Below are 25,138 nucleotides of genomic sequence, written 5' to 3'. Positions count from 1 at the left end.
TATCATTTTAATCTGTCTGATGCCTAGCAAAGACTTCCGATTTCTTGATACATGATCCTGAATAAGTGAACTTTTAACCATTTTCAATCTTGTTTCCTAAGCTGTTTTCATTTCTGTGAGTTCCATTGAATTGTAGCATTATTCCCGAGGCCGTGCCAGACAGCCCTTAGCCTTATAAAGCTGTAATGCGGATTCCTCCGTTCTACTGCTATCACTGTTTACCATTTTTTAAAGCGCTGCTTGACACATGTAGTGCTGTACGGATACACGAGAGACGGTCCCTCTTCCATGGAGCTTAATATCTAGTCCTGACAAATGAGTGCATGGGGAGTGTTTTATATTTAGAGAAGTGGTTAAGATTCAGAATCAGCCTCTAAAAGGTGAGTTTAGATTACATGTGAATACAATCAGAGGAAAGGAACATGACACACCAACTCAGGCCTATTCTAGGCAATCTGCACAGCAAAGTAGAAAGTGCAGAGTCGGGAGTTGTTGGTGGAGAAGGACAAAGATAAGAGCAACTTGCCTAATAAATGGGTCACCACACTTCCTTAAATGTAGAGATCCTTAGCACTTTGACTCCCATCTGTCTTTTCTAGATTCAAGCAAGGTATGCAAAACCTGAACTTAGAAGTTGACCCTTATCCCTGCTTTATTGCTTTTTTTTTTTTCCCCACAGTATTTTCCAATACCTGGGAAAGTTCATGTGACGTTTCTTTGTAGTCCTACATCTAGTGTAATATTTTTATTTAACTGCAAAATCAAATACTATAGGATGTATTACAGATTTAGCACAGAAAGCTTACTTATTATAATTAGTTTTGCAATGGATGTAAATCTTACATGGCTAAAAAAAAATTGGTATGCTTTGAAATGATTAATACCTAGGAGCATCTGTATTTTGAAAAGTATTTAAAAAACAAACAAACCCCCACAAATCCAATACTAATCAGAATGTCCGGTAACTGAGCAAATCCATTTTAAGAGGAGATGACATAGATATTTTCTTTGTAACAAGTTGGGATGGGCATTTGTGTTTTATCCCTTTAAAACTTGGTAGAGATGCACAGGGATTTTGCAGTTTGCCTTTATTCATCACTATAATCTACAACTTCTGTGAGCTGTGGTTTTCATTTTCTCTTTGTAATCAGTGCGTTGGGAGCGAAGCCTTGGTGCCATTGTCCAAGGAAAGAATCAACTGGTGTCGCCGGAGGCTGTGCAAGAGCAGTGGGGGAAGATCACTGACTTTGCTAATGCCACCAAACCCAGAACAATTGAAGGTAACCAGGGTCAAGTAAGCCATTAAACATCAACAAGGCAAAACTGAACAATGGAAGCACATTCTTTCTTTTTGGATATACCATCAGTCAGAATGCCTTAAGATAAGGCACCACGATTATTTACATTTCCCATGAAATAGTCTGGGGATAGGCTTAAATATTTAAACTTGTACATGCTAGAGTAAAGGTGAGATTGAAGAGATACGACAGAGACATTTAAATATCTCAAAGGTTTCCTTGCATAGGATGCGAGCCTCTCTTAATGGAAAGGAGGCTCTACAACAAGGGATCATAGGATGAGAAGGGACTAAGATGTTATCTTAGGAAATATTTCTTTACAGAGAGAGTGGCAGATGCATGAAAGAGCCTCCCAGTGGAGATGATGGAGACAAAAAAGGTATCTGAATTCAAGAATGCATGGGAAAAATACTGGGGATCTCTGAGGGAGTGATGGGGATTGTAAGGCTGGATGGAAGGGCAGACTAGATGGACCAGATGGTCTTTTTCTGCCATCAAGTTTCTATGTTTATGTGATATCGGGAAGGTAATTTTCAGACAGCTCACATAGTATGAAGTCTATGGGTACTTTTTCCCATAGACTAGACTAGCCAGATTTTTCAAAGAAGATTTATGTGCATAAACCTGCTTTGAAAATTTGTGGATGTGTGCCTAACTCCCTGTGTCAATTACACATTTGAGAGCAATATGAATTTGCACACATGCTTTTGAAAATTGAAAGCATGGGCTTAAATCTTTTCTGCATGCTAACTTGTAATGTGCACGTAAAAATAAACTTGAAATTGTTTCATTTGCATACACCCATGAATTAATTTTTCAAAAGTGGATTTATGTGCAGAAATTGGGATTTCTGTGCGTAAATCTTTTTTTTTTTTTTTTTTTCCAAAATTATTTTTATTCCATGACGGGACATATAAAGTGTCCAGAATGGTACAAAAATTAAAACACAATACAGCACAAAATTGACACTACTGGTCTGGAATGTAACTAAACATATATCAATCTGTCACAGACAGTTTTTCTTTATATATCCCCTGCATGCTGTCACACATAGTACCCCTTACTGGTATAGTCTAGGAGTTTTTCGCATTTTGTTGATGGGGAGGTGTTCAATTAAGTTTTAACTTTTGGAAGTCTAAATGAGAAGTCGGAATAATAGTTGCCCATCTCCAGCCCCTACCATTCTACTTATCGAGTTTGTTTTTTTTAAAACACTTTTAAATTTTTTTTTTGACGCTTTTGCACAATTTTTAAAAACCTGAGGTTAGCAGAAGCCTTGCTTACTTTCCTCAACACTCAAAGGCAGAATGCCTTGCCTTTTCCTTTTATGTTTTCCCAATGAAACTGAGCCATTGTTTGCCTTGTAACTCAGGTTAATTGTTCAGTTATGTAGATCAAGAGAGAAATGTTGAGAGAAGCAGTGCATAAATAGCTTCAACAGAGCATATATACGGTATATTATGTTCATAAGTGATCAAGAGTGAAGAGGGAGGAGCATTCAATCAAATCCCCCTCCCTCCCCACTAAAGAAATATAAAACAGAGAAACCCCTACAAATGTATAGAAGTGACAGATTTATTATGCTTTAGGTACCAGAAAGGTACACCATATCCTTCCAGATTATGCCAAATTCCTCCAACATGAGTTCACCACTGAGCATCCTCAGGGACCAAATTTGTTGTCTCATGCCTCCTTATGCTGATAATCACTTGAGAGAGAGAAACAGAGGGGAGGAAGAAAAATAAAGCCCTTCTACTCTGCTCTATTTCATGCCTGGTGTAGTGTCATAGACATCAGTTAATCACTGAATTTCCTTTCACTTTTTGCACCAAAACTCCTTGAGCTGATCTCATGCTTTCTTCAGTTCTGTTCCTAGTTTTGCCTGCGCCATGTCTGCTGGGAGACTGTTCTATGCATTCTTTGAAGAGCAGGATCAATCGTCTATAACTAGTGGATGATGTCATCAGTCAGTGCCAGCATGGACTGCTCGAACAGAATTCAGAAGTGTTTCTGACTCCCTCACATGACCACAGACCTCGTGAGCTCCTCTAGCTTCGTGTGAGCTACTGCAGGGATGGATTTTCTCTCTTCCTTTTTGCTTGTGATTTTTGCAATCCTGCGATTTCATCGGTTTCTGATACATGCATTTTTCATACCCCTTTCTCTGCAGCCCCTCAGACTTTTCAGTCCTAATGTCTAAACCACATGTCCTGAAGTGGCAGTAACTTTGGGCAAGCGGTTCAGCGCATCCAATTTCCCCAGAAGTCCACTCACCATTTGGTGGAGCTCGATTGTCTTAAGTCTTCCACAGTACCACTTGGAGCTCGGGACACCCCACACATCATAGCTAATTCATGCCTGCTTGTTGGTTGGGGAAAAAAAGCAAGATTGTTTTCCTATAAACAGGGTTCTCTGTAGACAGCAGGTTGAATTAGCCATTTTTCATATCCACCCACTTCCCTGGGGAGTCAAATACCTCACTTAAGCTTAGGCTCTGGAAGAGACAGAAGGGCTCATGAGGCAGTGTGTACATGTGGTTGCTGCTGCACTTATTCAGTAAAGTATTCATTGAGCTCTGAGAGGTGAGTCCATGTTGGCGCCGATGGATGACGTCATCCATGCGCAAACGATAATTTATCCTGCTTTCTACAGAGAACCATGTTTAGATGTAAGCAAACTTGCTTTACATAGATAATGCTGTTTTATGCACATATATGACTTTGCAACTTGGGCCTAAATGAGGCTGCAATGGACTAAGTGCTGGTTTTCAAGACACCATTCTAAAGAGAGACCTAAAGCAATAGGGAGGTCAATTTTCAAAAATTTTTGTATCAAAATGCTTACCTGTATTGTGGTAGCTTGGGTGCAGGCAGCTTGATAACAGCCAGAGGAAACAGGAGGCAGACTCTGGCTGCTTCTTAAGTGCACTTTATTTACAGTAAAACAAACTCAAATGATAGAGCTTACCTTACTTCAGGTATTGCACAATCCTTTAAACATAGGAGGTCCTTGCCCTTTCCCGTGCCCTCTATCTGCTTCTCAGAGGCCTCTCTAACCCCTCTTGGCTTTGCAAACTTAACCCAGGCAAGAGATAACTCCCCTGGACCAGAATCCCTTATGGTGGTGTTCCTGGTGGATGTGCATCTCTGTATTGGGGGATTGCTTCGATATGAAAGAAGAAATAAGGAAAATAAATTTTTTTCCGCTCTCCAGCGGTAATACTAAAAGGTTCCTCCCCTAGTTAAGAATTCTTGAGGTGATTCCCTAGGTCCAGGAGCTAGTTTTTCAGCCAGCGTGGACTTAGCTGTTAAGCAGCTGAAAGACAGCGGATGCAGGAAGCAGAGTGCGGTGGTGACGGCAAATGCCTTCTCCCCCCACAGCTGGAGACCATCTCTGTACTCAGCCAGGTAAGGCTGAGTTCAGGTAATTTAAAAGGAAAATGCAGAGGAGAAGGTTGTATTTTTTTTTTTTTTTGGGTATAGGGTTTTCTCCTTTCCCAGTCTCCATGATTGGCACCCTGCTCTGATGTTCATCCCACTCCGTGGGAGGTCGAGGGACATGAGCAGCCTCTTTACGCTAGGCCTCGCTCTGAGGCTTTTTCACTGTGTGCCACATTGCAAACCTCAACGGCGTTTCGCATGCTTTCTTTAGGTTGCCCTTTACAGGATTGTCTGTTCGGTGTGTGCATCTAGCTATGCGTCCAAGTTGTGCGTCCAGTTGTTGGACACTTAGGCAGGCCTAGTAGTCTGTGCATCCAAGTTAAGCGGCGCCTTAAGTGGCTGTCCGCTTACTTGTGCGCACAAGTTGAGCATTGCTGTGCGCTTAATTTTTTTTATAGCGCCTATTCTAAGGACGCCTAAGTCTTGAATGCCTAATTTTTGGACACTTAGAATTTTTGGATGCCTAGAATTTTTTTGGATGCTCTAAACAAAACGAAAATCTAGACGCATGCCTCCAGCTGCCAATCAGCATGCTGCTGGTCTAATGGTGCCCATATCTAAGAAACCTAAGCACCTTTCTCTTTGCACTACCTGTCATATTTGGGCATCTCAACCAGATGTGCCTAGTGACTTGTGCCAAGCGGACAATTATCCCTGTAGAGGGAGGAGCAGCTTTGAAGGATGTACACAATAGGAGGATTGAAACTATCCTTAAGCAGGGAAGCAGTGGCAATGACATGACTTAAATAGCTTCTTTTGTTCCCTGGTGGCTCGCTCTTGTTTACTTCTCTCTCAAGAGATTGAGACTGGAGTGAATTCCAGGGCAGTTATGGAGCCAGCGGCCGCTGCCTTGGCAGATGCAGGCTGCGATTTGGTCCACACCTTAGCCAGAAGGGTGGCTTTGGTAATAACGGCCAGGTATCACTTGTGGCTGAGAAACTGCCTTTTAAAGGCTCGCTCTTGTTTGGGAGTGAGTTGGAGAAACTTGGCCAGTAAATGGGTCGAATCACTGATTCCTCGATTACCGGAGGATAAGAAGCAGACATCACGCTCCATTAACATGTGAAATCCTGCTTAGGGGATCCAAGCATTTTTGACCCTATAGAGAAACGACGTTTCAGAAGACCCGACCTTTTGGTAGGTCTCAGTCCTTTTGTTCTAGACAGCCCAGAAGGGGCATCTCCTCAGGTAGTGGATCCTCCCAAGCCCCTCAATGAAGATTTGCTGACCCACCCCAGGAACAGGAGATAGGAAAGAAGCATCCCCCTATCAGAGGTGGGTCGAGATCACATCAGATCAGTTTTGTCCTGGAGGTGATATGAGAAGGATATGTACTGGAGTTTCGCTGTATTCTTCGGGATGTGTTCATGGTTTCTGCCTGCCATTCCCTGCAGAAGAAGCAGGCAGTGGAGGATACATTGGCAAGGCTCCTCAGTCTTAGGGCTGTGATTCCAGTGCTCATGTCTCAAGAAAATATGGGGCAATTTTCAGTTTACTTCATTGTACCCCAGAAAGAGGGATCCTTTTGTCCCATCCTGGATCTCAAAGGTGTCAACAGTCATCTGCGGATGATGCATTTTCGCAAGGAGACCTTGTGCTCGGTGACAATGGTGGTGCAGTTGGGGGGATTTCTGACCTCTTTGGACCTGTCCAAAGCATATCTTCATATTCCCATTTGACTAGAGCATCAGTGCTTTCTGCAGTTCACAATTCTGGGATGCCATTATCAGTTTTGGGTCCTGCCTTTTGGTCTGGCCATTGCTCCCAGAACCTTTTCCAAGGTAATGGTGGTAGTTGCGGCAGAATTGAGAGAGGACGGGATCCTTGTACACACATATTTGGATGACTGGCTGATTCGAGCCAAGTCGCTGGAAGAATGCCACCTGGTGACCCATAAGGTGATCTCCCTGTTGCAGAAGCTTGGCTGGGTGTGGTGAACCTGGCCAAGAGCAGTCTTTAGCCTGCTCAAGGGTTGGAATACCTTGGGGTTTGGTTCGACACAAAGCAGGGCATGGTTTTCCTGCTGGAAGCTTGTATTCAGAAGTTCATGGCACAGCTACGTCTATTGATGAACACTGTGTCTGACCATATAGTCCTACCTGGAGGTACTGGGTTTTATGGCGACAGTCCTGGAAGTGATACAGAGGGTGAGAGTGCATATGCATCCTCTTCAGCACCTCCTGTTATCTCAGTGGAACCCTTAGTCTCTGGACTATTTGATTTGGCTCTACCTACCAATGGAGGTCTCTTCCTGACTGTAGTGGTGGCAACAGCCGGATCATCTAAAAAGGGAATTTCCCTAGCACCACCAGACTGGCTAGTACTGATGACAGATGCAAGCCTCCATGGTTGGGGAGATCACTGTTAGGAGCTGACAGCGCAAGGGTGCTGGGATTCTGAAGAGTCTCTCTCTAGAACATAAATTGTTTGGCAGCTAGGGCAGTCCGGCGACAGGCTGCAGGGTCGAGCGGTCCGGATAATGTTGGACAATGCAACAACTGTGGCTTTTATAAATCGGCAGGGAGGACCCAAGAGCCAATAAGTGTCGCAGGAGATAGATCAACTTATAGAATGGGCCGAACTACATCTCCAGATGATCTTAGCCTCGCATATAGCAGGAAAAGTCAATGTAAGAGCAGCCCCAGGAGAACGAGCACTATCAAATGAGGCATTTCAGCTGATTCTGGATCGCTAGAGTATTCCATTTCTAGACCTGCTAGCAACATTTTGCAATGTGAAAGTTCTGCGATTCTTTAGTCGCAGGAGAGAGAGTTCCAAAGTCATTGGAGATAGATGCCTTGGTGCAGGAGTGGCTGGAAGACAAGTTGCTGTATGCCTTTCCTCCATGGCTCATATTGGGCAGAGTAGTCCAAAGAATCTAGCGCCACAGAGAGAGCTTGCTCTTGATTACTCCAGATTGGCCCAGGAGACAGTGGTATACAGATCTGTGGCAGCTTCTGGTGCACAGGGATCTGTTGCGGCAGGGTCCTGTTCTTCTCGAAGATCTGACTCTTATTTTGTCGTACGGTATGGCTCTTGAAAGGGCTCACTTGCTGAAACGTGGATACTCTGCGGCAGTGATTTCCACCTTGCTAAGAGCTAGAAAGCTCTCCACTTCCTTGACCTGTGTGCGGGTTTGGCGAGTGTTTTGAAGCCTGGTGTGGGGTTCGAGGTACTTCTCATTGTACGGTCAAGATTCCACTCATTTTACAATTTTTGCAGAATGGCTTGAATAAAGGCTTGGCACTTAATTCCTTAAAGGTACAAGTAGCAGCTCTTGGTATTGGATTTCTTAGCAGGCCCTACATTTAGACTGATGCATAGCTTGACCCTGCGGTTACTGACGTTGAAAATGGTGTTTCTTGTGGCAATTTGTTCTGCGCATAGGGTTTCCAAACTGCAGGCCTTGTCTTGTCGGGAACCATTCCTCCGGGTAACTCCAGGGGGCAGTATAGCTGCATACTATTCCTTCTTTTCTAATGAAGATGATCACTGACTGTTTGAATCAGTCTATCTCCCTGCCATTTCTGGACAGAGAAAGATGTAGAAGAGTATCGTCTGTTGCGACTCTTTATGTCGAGAGACATATTGTCCAGTTTCTGGAGGTTATTAAGCCTTTAAGGAAGGTGGATCGCCTGTTTGTCCTTCACGGCGATATTAGGCAGGGAGACCTGGCCTCGCGGGCTACAATAGCTCGCTAGATTAAGGAGGTAGTCATGCTGGGAAGACATTACCTAGTCAGGTCAAGGCTCATTCCATAGGTCTCAGGCAGGGTCATGAGTGGAAGTGAAATTGTTTCCCATTGACATTTGCCGAGCTGCGACGTGGTCCTCATAACACATTTTTTCCAGGTATTATTGTCTGGATGCGCAAGCCTGGGAGGACGCAGCCTTTGCACATGTGGTTTTGACTGGACTGTGGGCAGCCTTTCACCCTATTTGGGAGTAGCTTGGGTACTTCTCACTTGTTCTGGATTCATCTGACTGGATGCTAAGAAATGAGAAATTACTACTTAGATAATTTCCTTTTCTTTAGGATAGTCAGATGAATCCAACTTCCCTCCCTTGGCTGCCGAATGGTTGTATTATGGTGGTCCTCCATGGCTGTGTTGCAGTGATTACTGGTAAGTGTTCGTCCAGTCCCTAGACAAGTGTTAATACATTCTTGTCTGAGCTCAGTGTTGCCTGTTGGCTGAGTATTGAAATTATCTGTTTAATCAAGTTTTTCTAGTCTGTCCTCAGTTGCTTTTGAAGAGAATACTGGCAGGCTGATGTCTGCAATGGTATATATGTACTGTGACGTCAGTTTGCTCTGGCTCAATCTGCTGGTAGAGGTGCATAACCCACTTGCTCTGGATTCATCTGACTGTCCTAAAGAAAAGGAAATTATCAGGTAAGTAATAATTTCTCATTCTGCAGTACTGTAGATCACAGAATTCCCTTCCTGCACAGCTGCGCAGACTCTGCATAGAATTTGGTAAGCCTTTATCCAGAGATTAGAGCGCTTGTGGTGAAGATGGAACAGGCCCTGGGGGGTGTGTGTGTGTGTGTGTGTAAGACTGAGAGCCTGAGGGGTGAGAGAGAACACGTGAGGGTGCATGAGTGTGGTGCCAGAGAGAGGGAGCCTATATGAGGAGATTGTGAAGGAGTGTGCATATGTGTGAGAGATTGGAAGCTGGTGTGTGTGAAAAAGGGATTGTGTGTATGAGAGCTTGTTATTTGTTTTGTGAGAGAGGGAGCCTGTGTGAGGGTGTGTATGTGTAAGAAAGAGAGCCTGGGAGAAGGGATGTGTGTATATATGTGAAAGAGGGAGCATATGTGTAGGGGGGGGCTGAGTGAGAGAAGGAGCCAGGGTGCAGGGGTGTGTGAGAGAGACAATAGGTAGCCTGTGTGAGGGTGTATGCATGAGAGAGGGGGAGCCTGTATGGGGAGGGTGTGCAAGAGGGAGGGAGGGAGCCTATATGGAGGGGGGTGTGTGTGGGGAGCCTGTACGAGGGGTGTGTATGGGGGAGCCTGTATGAGGGAGGTGTGTGTGGTGGGGGGGGTCTGTATGAGGGAGGTGTGTGTGTGTGGTGGGGGGGGAGTCTGTATGAGGGAGGTGTGTGTGTGGTGGTGGGGAGCCTGTATGAGGGAGGTGTGTGTGTGTGGTGGTGGGGGGAGTCTGTATGAGGGTGTGTGTGTGGTGGGGGGAGTCTGTATGAGGGGGTCAAACTCTGGGAGTGGAAATAGAGGGGAAGGGGAAAGATAGTGGCAGGTGGAGGAGCTGGGACATGAGAGGGCAAAGTGAAAGGGGAGTAGGGAGAGGGTGGAAGAGACACTCTTATAGTGAACTTTCAGGAAAATTCTGCTCAAAATATTTAAAACTCCGCATCTTTAAGTAATTTTTTTTCTGTATTACATTTTAAATTAATTATTTAAAGACTGTCATGTATATTGTGTTTTGACCAATATAAAAGTATGCAGCATTTTAAGTTTTTTTTTACACAGAATTCCCCCAGGAGTAATACCCTCCCCTTCAACTCAGCCTTGTCAGGTCGAGTGTCCAACTGTCTCCGGGGTAAATCCGGTTCCTCCTCAAGAGCATCCCCCTCCGGGCGGACTACCCTGGTTATCCATAAGTTGGCCCCAGAGGGTTGAAAACTGGGGACAATCTCATCCTAGAATTATTGGATATGGGAGTGTGGGTTAGACTTGCGCTTCCATCATGGCTTGCCCTGCTGGGGTCATTAACAGGTCCTGACTGGTTGGACATCTTTGTCCCCATGTATACAGGCAAATGTTTTTTTCTTATGGTTGATGTGCTCTTCCTGAAGCAAGTGCTCTCGAATGAGTCCTGTCACACCCTGAATCCACTAACACTTGGGTGGGAACTTCATTTAGTTTGACCTGGACTACAAAGTCTTTGAGTTCTGAATGAGGAATATCCACAAAGGTGCAGCTTTGGCGCTTTAACAAAGTGTTGTCTCATTCACGCTCCCAGTTGTCATTCTCATTCTGGGGTTCTATCTCCACCTCTGGTTCCCTTTCATGTCCGCCGACTTGCGTTCTGACTCCAGATCTTTACCCCAGGGACGATCTTCCGACATACAGAAAGAGCAGATCGGCAGAGTAGGTTGCCTTTTTGTATTGCCCATTTGTCCTAAGGGCTCTTTATTTTCTATCTGTCAATATAGACTGTGTTCTTTGTCATGACAGTTCCCTGTACACAGGGCATAGAAGGAAAAAGTATTCCCACCTACATTCCTGGGTTGTTCCAGCCTCTCCAAGGTTCCTTTTTTCCTTTGGCTTGAAGATCGCCCCTCTTTTGGAGATTTGCTTTTCTCAATGTGTATTTTTCCATCTAGTGTTGGCTTGTTCACTAGGCTGACGTCCATAACTTCTCTTCCCTCATATCGGAAGTCCCTTGCCAAGTGACCTCTCCGACAACAGCTAAAGCATGAGGAAGAGATTGTGACCTGGTTTCTGCAAATGGAAGAAGAGCTAACTATCTCCGAGGGACACCGCGGGAGACCTTCATTCTCTGCACTTTGCCAGGGGGTTTGCACAGGTTGCCTTTCTAGCCTCTTTACGCCATCTGGCATTAATTGTGCCTGGTGGAAGGCTTCTGCCACTTCTAGGGCTCTTTCCATTGTGATGCCTGTCTGTTGAGAGACCCAGTTCTGTGTGGGTCAGTCCAGCCCATCTAGGAGAAATATTCCAGCAGCATTTGTTGGTCTAATTCGAGTCCAGTCTTTGCCTCCGGCTGCAACCACTTCCATCTGGTATCCTTCAAGCAATGAAACAGATTTCAGGTACTCTCCCTGGGCTGCAGGGAACCCTGCTGGAGCTGCTGCTGGTATGTTTCTGAGGTATACCCAGCTCTCTCCAGGATAGCTGTCTTGACTTCTGCATAAGTAGCTCTCCCATCAAGGTTGGCTGCTTGGAAAGCCACTTGACTCCTGCCCATGAGCAGTTAGCCAAGTAGGTCATCCAGCTGGCTTCGGGCCAAACCGACAGGCGGCTGTCCTCACAAAGTTTTTCAGGAAGATCTCCATGTCCTCTTCACTCTTCATTTTAAACAGAATGTGAGGGAACTAAAATGTCTGCGGTATCCTGTTCAGAGCGGTCTGCATGGCCTCTGCTAGCTGAGTCAGCACTGTGCTTTGCTGCGTTAACTGTTCTTGCAGTGCCTGCTGCCTATAAGTTTGCAATCATATAGTGTTCTGCAATTGCTGCTGCCCTGCAACCAGGGTAGAGCAAGTAACCCATATCTTCTTTGCTCCCTGGGACAACTCCTGACTTGAGCAGCTCTATGCAGGAGAGGGAAAACAAACAACCCCCCCCCCCCAAAAAAAAAAACCCCCAAAACAAAACAAAAAAAAAAAACCAAACAAAAAAACCCCTGCTGGCCCTGACTCACTGCTTGACCCCTGACTACTCAGGTGGGGCCACCCCTCAGCCTTTTCCAGCTTCAGTGGGTAGGTGGGTGGCACTGAGAGGTCTCCAGAGAGAGAGAGGGAAGAATAAAATTAAAAAAAAACAAAAAACCCTCTATGGGTTCCCCCTCTTTTTTTTTTTTTTTTTTCATGCTGCAGCTGTGGGCCTCTGCCTGCACTTCAAACTTCTGTGCTCTCCCCCTCCAGCAGCACTTTTCTTCTTTCCCAAACCTACTTCCTTAGGTAGGGTACACACAATAAGCTTTTTTTATTTTCTTGTCCTTCCCTGGTAAACTTGTTTTGTTTTTTTTTCTATGCCAAGCTTAGAAAAATCCCTGACCTAACACCATATGTGGTAGCTCGAATGATAGGCGGCTTGATAACAGCTAGAGGAAACAGGAGGCAGACTCTGGCTTTTCCTTAAATGCACTATTTACAGTGAAACAAATATGGCAGTACACCTTCATTTCAAGAATCACAATAAATAAGGCTCACCTTACTTCAGGTATTGTACAATCCTTTAAATATAGGAGGTCCTTGCATACAGTAGCCCTCTCTTTGCTTCCCAGGGCCTCTCTAACCCCTTTCGGCCCTAACAGATTAACCTAAGCTAGAGGGAGCTACCCTGGACCAGAATCCCTTGCAGTGTTGGTCCTTAAGGAGGACTGGTCCAGATTGCTGTGGCCATTCCTTTAAGGTGATTTGAGGGAGTTTCTTATAGATTCCCTCACATTTATATAATGCCAGTTTGAATATTGCCTTTTCAACCTTCTCAGTACAAGTAAAAGGAGAGAATTAAGGTAGGGGATGGGAAGTACTTTAATGCTCCTATTTTTTTTTTTTTTTTTATATACCGATATTTTGATCTGAGATCACATCGGTTTACATTCAGGTACTGTAGGTATTTCACTAAGGGATGTGTACATATCAGCCCATGATTTCAAAGTGAATCTCTCGGGGGAGTTTCCTTCTGAAAATGAATATGTGGACCTCCAAGCTTTACAAGAAATAGGAAAATTACCTCATAGGAAAATCAGAAATGCCATGCTGGGTCAGACCAAGGTTCATGAAATTCAGGATTCTGTCTGACAGTGGCCAGTCCAGTCACAAAGTTGATCTATTGCCTGTTACTCACTCCCATGGATAACAATGTTTTTCTTTAGTCTACTTGACTGATAACATGTTACAGACTTTTTATCTAGGAACTTGTCCAAACCTCTCTTAAACTCCACTATGCTAGTCACTGTCCTCTGGCAACAGATTCCACAGCTTGATTGTGCTCTGAGTGAATAAGTAGTTTCTACTATTGGTTTGAAATCTGCTGGTTGCTAGTTTCAATGAGTATTCCCTTGAATTAGTATTTTTTGAAAGGGTAAATAACAGGGATGTGCATTCATTTGAAATGACATAAACAATGTCTGTCTGTCCTTGCTTATTTTCAAAATGAAATGAAAATGGTTTTTTTCTTCTATTGTTTAGTACACAGTTTCTCTGAGGACAAGCAGGATGGTAGTCCTCACACATGGGTGACAACATCCGATGGAGCCCTGATGCAGAAAACTTATGTCAAAGTTTCTAGAACTTTGACTAAGCACACTGAGCATGCCCTATACCATATGTCCACATAGGGACCCTTTCCAGTCTCTCTTTCCGCAGAGTTGTAAGCTTCTCAGGGTAAGTGAGCTATTTTTGGCCTTGTGGAAAATTTAGTTTTTATGTTTTTTGCGGTTTTTCCTTGTTCCATTGCCAGGTCCCTCTTGGTGCCCTCCCTTGGTGTCTTAGACAGGGTTTTTGGTGAATCAGGTAAATTTCTTTTCACGGTCAATTCTCTGTGGTGGTGGTGTATCTGTACCCGCTGTCTGACGCCCCACTGCCTTCACCTTCTGTTTGGATGTGGCCATGACAGATGAAACAAAAGGAGCACAGTTTCTGGCAGTATTCCCGGTGCCCGAGGACCATGTTCATCACGGATCCACGTGAGATATGCGTCCTCTACCTGGAGACATTGCATGACATTTGGGGTTGCTGCTTATATGCTCAGATGACCCCAAAGGGACTTCTGCTTTGACTCAACAAGATGGAGCAGCTCTTCGGACCGAAGATGTTCGACCCATAGGCATCGGTGGCTTTGGCATCGAAGGACCAAGGAGCTGCACAGATAGACACCGAGCTATCAACATCGACAGGACTGTTTCTGTTGTTGCCGTTGGCAGACCAGGGTGCTGGAGACCGAACTTCGTTGAGCTCCTCTAGGCAGAGTATGTTGGGTTCCTTATCATCGGCCTCTGCACCGGGGAAGGACTGGGCTGAGCATGGCTGCTAGAAGCCGAAGAAGCACCAGCATCCGTCCCCATCGATGCATGGTACCAGGCATCGGGGATACACTGGCCTTTGCCGCGATGCCCATGAAGCAGCTCTTGCGGTGAGAAGTGTCAATCCTCCATTGGTGCCAGGGGCCCGCAACAGTCTCCAATGGTCTTGATGCCAGTCGGTGATCCACCTCAAGGGTCTGAAGAGGATCTGGCCACCCAACTCCAGTACATGACGTGCCATGTACTGGAGAGAATATCTTCAGAGATGGGCCTCAGCATACCTCACCCTAGCTTCGGGACCACCATGAAACCCTCCAACAACTCTCTGCCAGTATTCATACCCATCCTCCTCTTCTAGGAGGCCGGCAAGACCAGGGCCAACAGACTTTCTTTCACCAAAGGAAGTACTATCTTCTTCTCTCTCGCTCCTGTCATCGCCATCAGGGCTCCCGTGGCTGTCCTAGGCAGCAGAGAGCCCTGAAGCCCCGCCAGCTCCTCAGTCACCTCCAGGGACAGAGTTTTGAATGGGTCATAGGGGAGTGTACACAAGTAGCCCATACAAGGAAATATGGACCCTCTGGTCAGGGGAAGGCTGCAGTTCTTTATGAACCAGTGGCCCAGTATAACCTTGGACCACTGAGCACTGACTATCATCCATTAGGGGAATCAATGGAACCTATTGGGTGCCCTGCCAAATTGTCCTCCATGCATGTTTTGAGGACCGGTAGCACATCAGGAGGTGCTACTAGCGGAGTTCTCCTCTCTCTCAACAGGCAGAGCAGTCGAGCTCGTACCACCAGGGCAAAGAGGGCGGGGATTCTACTCCAGGTTCTTTCTGATTCCAAAGAGAACAGGAGGACTCCGTCTCATCCTAGATCTAATGGCCTTGAGCAAGTTTTATGAAAATAAAAATTCAAGATGGTTTCCCTGGGCACCTTGATCCCCTTTTTACAAAAAAGGGGACTGGCTATGCTCCCTCGACCTAAAGAATGCCTACACTCATATTGAAATCTTCCCTTGTTACAGGAAGTATCTCCAATTTGTCATGGGGATAAAAGCACTTCCAGTAACTGGTGTTGCATTTGGGCTCACGTCAGCCCCATGGGTCTTCAGATAATGCCTGGCTGTGGTGGTGGTGGCGCACCTCCGCAGGTTGGGAGTGCATGTTTTCCCATATCTGACAGATTGGCTGGTCAAGAGCACGTCTCAGACAGGGGTCACCAGGTCCATGCGCTTGATCATCTGGGTGTTGGGCTCATTGGGGTTCGTTCTCAACTACCCAAATTCCCATCTTAGCTTGTCACTTCAATTGGACGTCAGAGGAGCCCTGCTATACAGGGCTTAGGCCAAAGCCTTCCTGCCTTACCAGAGGGCTGTCAGCTTGATGACTATTGTGCCAGAGATCCAACAGAGCCAGCAGGTGTCAGCCTAGCACATGTTGAGGTTGTTGGGCCATATGTCTGCAACCGACCATGTTATTCCCTTGTCACATTTACACATGCGCAGAACCCAATGGACCCAGTAGGGCCAGGCCACTGAGAGCTTCTAGGATTGTATCCGAGTCAATCTGTCTCTCCGGGACTCATTGTCCTGGTGGTGGGTACTTTCAAATCTGGAACTGGGGATCTTATTTCGAAGTCCACCTACCCAAATTGTCCTAACCACAGATGCATCCACCATGGGGTGGGGAGCTCATGTAGATGGGCTAAGCACTCAGGATCTCTGGTCTGCCCAGGAATGCTCTTGTCAAATCAACTTTTTGGAGCTTCAGGCAATCAGGTACATGCTATGGGCTTTCAGAGATCGACTGTTCAACAAAGTTGTCCTGATACACACTGACAACCAAATAGATATGTGGTATGTCAACAAGCAGGAAGGCATGGGGATTGTACCTCCTGTGTCAGGAAGCAGTCCAGATCTGGTTGTGGGCCCTGTCCAATGGGATGGTGCTCAGGGCCATGTACCTGGCCTGTTCGGAGAACCTGGTAGCTGACAAGCTGAGTCGAGCCTTCAGACCCCAGAGTGGTCCCTGGACCAGGGTGTAGCGACATGGAATATTCCACCTTTGGGGGAGCCTGGACGTAGATCCTCCTGCAACAGGAAGATGCCTCTGTTATTCTCCCTGTACAGGTTGCAAGGCAAACCAGCCTCAGATGTCTTCGCCCGTCATTTGAGGCAAGGATCTTCTGTATGCGTATCTTCTGATTCCCTTAGTGGCGAAGACTCTGTCTTGAAGCTTCGCAATGACAGGCGGACTATTATCCTCATGTCTGGTTTCCACTCTTATGGGAGTGGTCCATCCAGAGACTGGTTAGTCTGGGGATTTCCCCAGATCTCATCTCGCAAGATCAAGGCAGGCTGTGGGATTCCATCCTCCAGGCTCTGTTGCTCACAGCCTGGATGTTGACAGGTTAATGCTGTAGTCGCTTAATCTTTCAGAGGATTTGTCTTGGGTTCTGGTGGCTTCTAGAAAGCCTTCCATTAGAAAGTCCTAAGGACTGAAGTGGAGGTTTTCCACGTGATTTGAGCAGAAGGCCCTAGATCATTTCTCTTGCCCCACACTAAAACTGTTTGACTATCTCCTACACCTATTGGAGGCTGGCTTAAAGACCAACTAGTTAAGAGTTCATCTCAGTGCAATTGACACAAACCACCAAGGTGTAGATAGTACACCCATCTCTGTACAGCCTATATATCAGTGAGCTCCAGGCCTTAGTGACTTATCCACCTTTACTAAGTTTTATGATGTCAAAGTGGCCTTGCATATGCACCCTAAGTTCCTACCTAAGGTGGTGGTGATTTCCATCTTAATCAGTCAATCATCCTGCCAGTATTCTTTCCCAGGCCCCTTTCCACCAAGGCGAATGAGCACTGCATAGTTTGGACTGAGAGCGAGCCTTAGCCTTCTATCTGGAGCTGACAGAAGCCCATAGACAGTCCACCCAATTTTTTTTTTCTTTTGACAAGGTTAGATTGAGTGTTGCCATTGCCAAACAGACACTATCCAATTGGCTAGCAGATTGCATCTCCTCCTGTTTTGCTCAGGCGGGACTGCATCTTGCGGGGGGGGGGGGGGGGGGGGGGGGGGGGGCGGGGGGGGGTGTCATGTCAAGGCTCATTTTGTCAGAGCCATGGCAGCATCTGTGTCCCATTTGTGAGCAGTTCCCATGGAGGAGATTTGCAAGGCTGCAACATGGAGTTCTCTCCACACATTCATATCTCATTATTGTCTAGATGGGGATGGCTGAGGCGACAGTAGGTTCAGCCAGTATGTTCTTTGGAACCTGTTTGAGGTGTAGGGCCTGTTTTTGGGTTCAGGCTGTCTCCCCCTCTGTTACCAACAGCACTGCTGTGTTGTGCCCGTTGACACCTGGTTTGGGATCTTTTGGTCTCCTTTTATGTTGGGGAGCATCCTGTAGCTAGGGATTCACCCATGTGTGAGGGCTACCATCCTGCTGGTCCTTGAAGGAAACAGAGTTGCTTACCTATAACAGGTGTTCTTCGAGGACAGCAGGATGTTAGTCCTCATGAAACCCACCCATCCCCCCGCTGAGTTGGATTTCTCCTAATTTTTATTTTAATCATAATTCTATATTACAAGACTGGAGAGGGACCCCAGGTGAACATGTGGTATAGGGCATGCTGGGCATGTTCCGTGTGCCTAGTCAAAATTCTACATACTTTGATATACGTTTTCTTCATCGGGGCTCCATCTGATGTCACTCATGTGCGAGGGCTAACATCCTGTTGTCCTTGGAGAAACCTGGTACAGATAAGGAACTCTGCTGTTTCACGGATATTGCACACTATTTTGTGGACATAAAAACAGAAAAGGGGAAAATGTTAATGGAAATTAAAATGAACACCTCCAAGTAACGCAACACAACATGAAACATTTTTTGGTCTGTACAACCCTAATAAATAACTGTCCTTTTATTTATTCCACTCCACTCATGATTTTATAAACTTCCATTATGTGCCCTCTCAGCCATGTTTTTTCCAAGCTGGAGAACCCTAACTTGTGTAGACTCTAATCATAGGAGAGGCATTCCATTCCTTTTATCAGTTTTTGTCACTTTCCTCTGCACCTTTTTTTTTGATGGTGTGACCAGAATTGCACACAATACTCAAGGTGCAGTTGTATCATGGATCAATATAGAGCCATGATACAACTTTCTGTTTTATTCTCCATTCCTTTTTGGATCATTTTGAACATTACATTTTATTTTTGGGCCACCACTGCATGCTGATCTCTAAGGATTTCAACTTACTGTCCACAAGGTCTCCAATCTCCTTTTTCTGGGTGGTGACTCCCAACATACGGAACCCAGCATTGTGTACCTGTAGCTGGGATTATTTTTCTTTTGTGCATCACTATACATTTTTCTGCATTAAATTTCATCTGCCGTTCATTTGCCCAGTCTTCTAGTCTCTCAGTGTCCTTCTGCAGTACCTCACAATCCACTGCTGTTTTAGCAGCTTAGAGGCATAAATATTCTTCTATCACATGTAAAACTTGTACTCTTTAGGGGATATTTCTGCAAGTGTAAGCTGAGGTGTGACTGTCAGCATATGCTCTTATATTTATAACACCCATCCACTGCATAAAATGCCTCCAGCTTCAGGTTCTCATAGCCCTTGCAGTATTGGCTTCTTGTTTATATAAACTGATTTTAGCTGTCGTGTCTGTTGCAGCTGCTTTTTTATGCATGATGCGTTCAAAGTGTCTGCCTGTTCTCTCGCACTCTTGATTTTGCATCAGTCTTGAGGACAGGTTTTCTGCATCATATGTTTTGAGTTAGTTCCATTGGCAAATTACTTCTTTTGATCTTTTTATGTTAACTGTTTAGCACAAGTTCATTCAGGATTAGCAAGTTTGGTGTGTCTGTGGCCTTGGTGCAAGAGGTTCATATATTTTTGCCATTGTATTGTTAATACTATGTGGGTTGTTTTTTTTTTCCTGTGACCCTGCTTTATAACAGCTCAGTTCTTTAATCCTGTTATCATGCTTACAAAATCACACAAAATAAGTGGATCAAAAAGATCTGGCTTCACTTTTTCATGTGCTAATAACTCTTAGGCTAGATTACGGTAACAGCCTTTTGTTACAATAAATACCAGTGCACCTTGCAGAAAATTCAGAACGCGGCTGCAGGCTCACTAAGTGTTGACACTGTGAGCCAGTGCACGCTCACGGTTCTCCGATGAGCCCCACCTCTTCCCAAACAGGAAGTCCTTCGGGATGCAACTCTGTTTCTGTTAACTTGAAGTTTCTACACTGGTTGCCGGTGGCTTTTCAAAGTAGACTTAAGATTTCAATGGTATTTCAGTTATTAAATGAGAGGGGTCCATTGTATCTGAGGGAGAGATTAATGTCTTATTCTTTGGAAGGATGTCTTCACTAATCTGGGGAACATTATCTTTTAATACATTCAGTGAGAGAAATTAAATTGACCAGAACAAACCAAAGGTCGTTTTCCTGTATAGCCCCTTGTTTATGGAATTATTTAGTTCTGCAAGGAAGGAAACAGACAAAACAACTTTTAGGAAGTTAGTTAAGAGCTTCCTACTTGGTGGTGTTTAAACTGGTATGATGGCAGAAGCTTTGCAGAACTACTGTTGTAAGGTAAGCAGGAATTGGCCATATGTTGGCACATTTTATAGATTTTTTTTTTAATGGTAATTGAATGTAGTATAATTATTGGAATTGTATGTAGCCTATGTAATATGTGTTTTGTAATCTTGAGCATGAAAAATTCAAATAGATAAATAAAGGTGCCATACAGAGTTGGACCAAAGGCCCATCGAGCCCAGCATCTGTTCTCTGGAAGTGGCCAATCCAGGTGTCAAGTACCTGGTAGATCCATTTGTTGCTCATTCCCAAGGATTAGTGGTGGCTTTCCCTAAGTGTTCCTGGCTTCTAATTGTTTATAGACTTTTCCTCCAGGAACTTGTACAAATCTCTTTTCAACTTTACTATGCTAGATGTCTTCACCACAAATTCCACAGAGTGAAAAAATCTTTTTTTCCAATTTGTTTTAAATCTGTTCCCTGTTAGTGTTATGGAGTATCCCAAGTCTTAGTACCATCTGAAAGACTAGATAACCATTCGCTATCTACCAGACCCACTGTAAAGTTCCCATCCTGAGCTTGGATGCAGGCCAGGAACTGGAAGTGGTAGATGGTTACAAGGCTGTAACAGGTACTAGAAGCAGGCTGAAACTGCAGGTCAGGAACTAAATTCAGGAAAAAATTCCCAAGCAGAACTAATAAACACTGGGACTGATAGAGCCACAAGAAGGAACTGAAAGACTAGAGCTGCAAGATTGAAGTGACAGAATGGAACCAAAGTTGACACAGTGTCTTGAGATTCAAGATTTGAAGTGTACCAAATCTCATAGCAAGAGGGCAAGTCAGCTTTTTGGTTGCTTCGAACAACTTCCTCTTCCTGTTCCTCTGCAATCCTTTTTGACTGATACCTGGAGGTTTGGCCTTGTGGGCTACCTGAAGCTGTATTCTCTGCTGCTTCACCTTGCTTAAGATCCCTGGCTGGTCTGAGGATTAGGATTCCTGCCCTGAATCCCGAGACTGATCTTGATTCAAGTCCCTACCTGCATTTAATCTAACATTATCCCCCTCCTCAGAGGTGACCAGGTGCTTAGGGCCTGGTTTGTGGGAGTACTTTGGGTAGAACTGTGTCTTTGCTAGGGCATTGATGTTCCCTTACTGAGTTGCAGGAATTTTTCTTTAGGGCCATATCCTCTCTAGTCCGCTGTGTGGATTGACCTTACCGTGGTTCTTCTGGAGTCTAGAATTGCTTTCAGAATTCATTTCTCATACCCCAGTCCTAAATTAGTAAAACACAAAATCCTACCAGAAGTCAATAATAGTTACTTTGGAAGTATTGTATAATTTAGTTATATTTACAAACATAAGTTCTTTCCTTGAGTCCCCTTAACATGAACCTGAGACAGAACAGTAAAAAAAGTAAATCTAATGAATTCTCGCCTGTATGCATAATGGATATTATCTGTGGCACGAAACCATATGACTGCATAGTGGTTGGAAATCCACATGCAACACCTGTCAGAGTTAAATTGGCATGAATGTGGACCGTTGCCTTGACCTGCATTGATTGCGACACCCTGGGAGGGAAGTCAACGTTTCAGGCAACATCGGAGCCACCCAGCATGGACAGTGGCACTCGGTGGCAGGGAAAATGGACAGTTGCCTTGATCTGCCCTGATTGCGAGACTCTGGTAGGGACGTCATTGCTTCAGGCAACATCATAGCTACTTCGCACAGACATCTGAGTGCTGGGGGGGAGGGCCTATAAAAAGAAGTGCCCTGCAGCGCGCCGAAGCCGTGCACCTTTTGTGTCAGTTTGTTTTCCTAACCCAAAATGGGAAGGAAAAGAAAAGGGAAGATCATAAGTCCCCCCCCGCCCCCCCCCCACTCCCCGATGTCTATGCCTGTTAGAGGACCAATGGCATTTCATGTCAATCGTCCAAGTTCAACACTGCAGTTTGATCTAGGTCACAAACTGGAAACCTCCTTGAGCCTCAGGGCTAGTTTCCCCCCTTCCCATCCCCTGCTTCTCCAGAAGGTAAACAGTGTCAAGGATATGAGGGTCCCCTTACAACAGCAGATGGTAATTTCTACATCTAATCAAGAGCTTGCTTTAGAAGGAACTTTGGGAACTGTATCCATTTTGCCTGTTGGGAGATCTTTAGTTGCTGTTCTTCCTCCTGTTACTTTGCCCCAGGGGATTCATGGGGCTGGCTCGGATGTAGCGGGAACTTCTGGTGACATTTCCTTAAAGGATATTTGGAATACAGTTAACCACATTGAATTCAATTTGTCAAATGTAGTATTTATGTATTTATTTATTTTTTGGTTTTTATATACCGGAAGTTCCTGTATAAAATACATATCACTCCGGTTCACAGGTAACAGAGATAACTACCGCCGGGTGGCGGTTTACATGGAACATTTCAAACAATTGATCTATAATAAAGTAGAAAACAAACTAAGCTCAACTTTGAACACATAAATAAGGCAAATAAACATTACATTAAAGCTATAGGACAGGGGGTTGTTTTCTCTTCTTGTTCGACCAAACATTAGGGTAGCAGATATAGGATTAAAAAAGGAGTGTTAGCAGGAGGGGGGAGAATAAGATTGGAATGAGCAGTTTAACGAAGTGTTAGCATGGTGGGGAAGTAGAAGCACATTGTACAAGGTTATTCAAAGGAAAAGTACTATACACAGCTCAGGGAGTCATCAGGAAGGTGGTTAACGTAGGACGGGTAGGCCTGTCAATTATGTGATTTTTATTTTATTTTTTTATTTATTTATTTTTTTTACAACTACATCTGATAAATTATCCGAGGTGGATAATAGGTTAAATAATGTGGAAACATAATTGGGATCTCTGAAACATGCAGTTACTAATTTGTAACAGTCGATAACTGCTGGTATTAAAGAGAGTTTTTTATTACATCATAAGACTGAGATGTTGGAAAATCAGTTGAGAGCTACAAATCTACGATTATTGTATTTTCCTTATTCTCAATTAATCTCAGGTAATCAATTGCAAATCTCTTGAAGAACTTAAGTGCTCCAGTTTGCATGAGATAAATCTTTTTTTTTTTTAATCTGTTATCTTCCTGGTAAACGTAGCGTTCTGAACTCTGTAGAGAGAGCTATAGATATTTTGTCCCTCATTCCTAGTTCAGATCTTACCTTATTTCTTCAAACCTCTAATGATGTTACTCCTCTAGAGCGACATTGATTGTTCCTTTGCTTTGAGCAGTGACAGAGAGATTTTCTTCAGACAACATTTTAAGTATAAGAATTCATTGTTTTGTGGCCAAAGAGTACAAATCTTTCCTGATGTCTCGAAGGAGACTCTGCTAAAGAGGAAATTATTCTTACAGATGAAGCGGAAGCTCTTGTTAATGGGAGCCACTTTTTTTTTCTGAAGTTTCCGTGTAAATACATAGTGAGTTATCAGGGAAACGAGTTTATTTGTGTACATCCTACACATTTGGAAACATTTATTGCAGATAAATCGACATGATGCTTATCAGAGATTTAGTGTGCTGGGAGGGTTATTTGATCAGGCTGTGTTTTTTTTCTTTAGAAGCAATGATAATACAAAATATAAACATTCACTTGTAATGAGGACTTAAGATCTTATGAATTAATAGTATATGATGTTTGTTTCTTTGATATATCATATGATACAAAAGCTAAGTATATGATTTAAAAAGCTTAATAAAATATAAATTAAAAAAATAAATTGGCATGAATATTAATATAGCCTAGCACCAGCAATTGGGGATATTCCAAAGTAATTGATTAAACAAAAAAAAAATTTGAGAATTCCTGTAAAGAGGGACTAAGATCATAAGAGACTCTGTACATTAAGAAAATAAAGATTTCATATCTGTCAATTTATCTTGCAAACATTCTGATCAAAATCCTTGAAAACATTTGTGTTGCTTGGCTTTTAAGGAATCTTGAGAAATGATAGTACTCCGCTTCCTTTTCAAGGCTTATGATGCTGGAAACAGTTTGGTTAAGGGAGGGAAGGAACATAACTGGTATTTTAGATTCATAATAAATCCAGTTCATACCATAATTGCATCAAATCTTAAATCTGTATGGATTTCTAACAGATCAAGCATTTAGTAAGCCAGTTTTAAAACCAGTTGTTAAAACCTCAGGGAGTGATTTTTCTGATGTATTAATTACCGTCAGAACTTGTGTTCTCTTCCTACCATTGCCCCATTACAACTTCCAAGGTATATCTACCCTGTCCCTGAATTGCCATAATCTGATTACACATCCTAAAATATTATAAAGACCAACCAGTGTCCTATAAATGTTTCTCCCTATTAAATATCTACAAATTGCCACCATACATAAACACTCTGGGGTAAATTATAAAAGCTATGCATGGGCGTCCATGTGTGCATGCTACCCGATTTTATAACATGCGCGTGCAGGTGCACGCAGGTTATAAAATCGGGGGTCGGCGCATGCAAGGGGGTGCACACTAGTGCATCTTGCATGCGCCGACGCCTGCGGACTTCACATGTTCCCTCCCAGGCCGCTCCAATTTAAGAGAGGCTGCTGTGACGGAGGCCTCTGGCCCTGCCCCGCCCCTTTTTCGAAGCCCTGGGACATAGACTCATCCCGGGGCTTTACGCGCATCGCCAGGCCTTTATAAAATAGGCCTGGCGATGCGCGTAAATCCTGTGAAAATCTGTCCCTGTGCCTACCAAGACTGATTCTGTGGCAGCAGGGGATACCAATTGTGGTGGGAAGTTGAGAATCCAGAGGGTAAGACTTTACTGTATCCTATCAGATCAGCCTGGATATGGCAGGAGAGAGTGATGCTAGCCTCGCAGGTTTATCTTGGAAGGGGAAGGATAGGAGGAAATTTCAGCAGACAGCCTGCAGAAAAGATGCCAGCACTAATTTCCAGTGCATACCGCCAGAAATCCCCCTGGGTTTTGTGATTAGATAATTACTCATTAGAGCAAACATCTCATTTGGATCAAACAGGGGGTAAATTTTTAGTACTGGAGGCACTGTCAGGAGGATTATATTTTCTTCACAATTGTTTGAGGAGAGTAAAAATCTTTTTATTGGTTACTCTTTGAA

General features: G+C 44.3%; 1 protein-coding gene across 1 annotated transcript in view; it reads left to right on the top strand.

Annotated features, from left to right (window-relative positions):
- The window catches only part of HSD17B4 (hydroxysteroid 17-beta dehydrogenase 4), a 424,146-nt gene that overhangs the window by 128,186 nt on the left and 270,822 nt on the right, over positions 1 to 25,138 (top strand). Inside the window, exon 11 of the mRNA XM_029620119.1 lies at positions 1,152 to 1,280. Within this exon, the coding sequence (XP_029475979.1) occupies positions 1,152 to 1,280 (129 nt within the window). The remainder of the gene's footprint in view (positions 1 to 1,151; positions 1,281 to 25,138) is intronic.

The sequence above is a fragment of the Rhinatrema bivittatum genome, chromosome 1 (assembly GCF_901001135.1).
Source record: "Rhinatrema bivittatum chromosome 1, aRhiBiv1.1, whole genome shotgun sequence".
In the NCBI taxonomy this organism is placed as follows: domain Eukaryota; kingdom Metazoa; phylum Chordata; class Amphibia; order Gymnophiona; family Rhinatrematidae; genus Rhinatrema; species Rhinatrema bivittatum.
The sequence above is the reverse complement of the archived record's forward strand: the minus strand, read 5'-3'. Positions and strand labels throughout refer to the sequence as shown.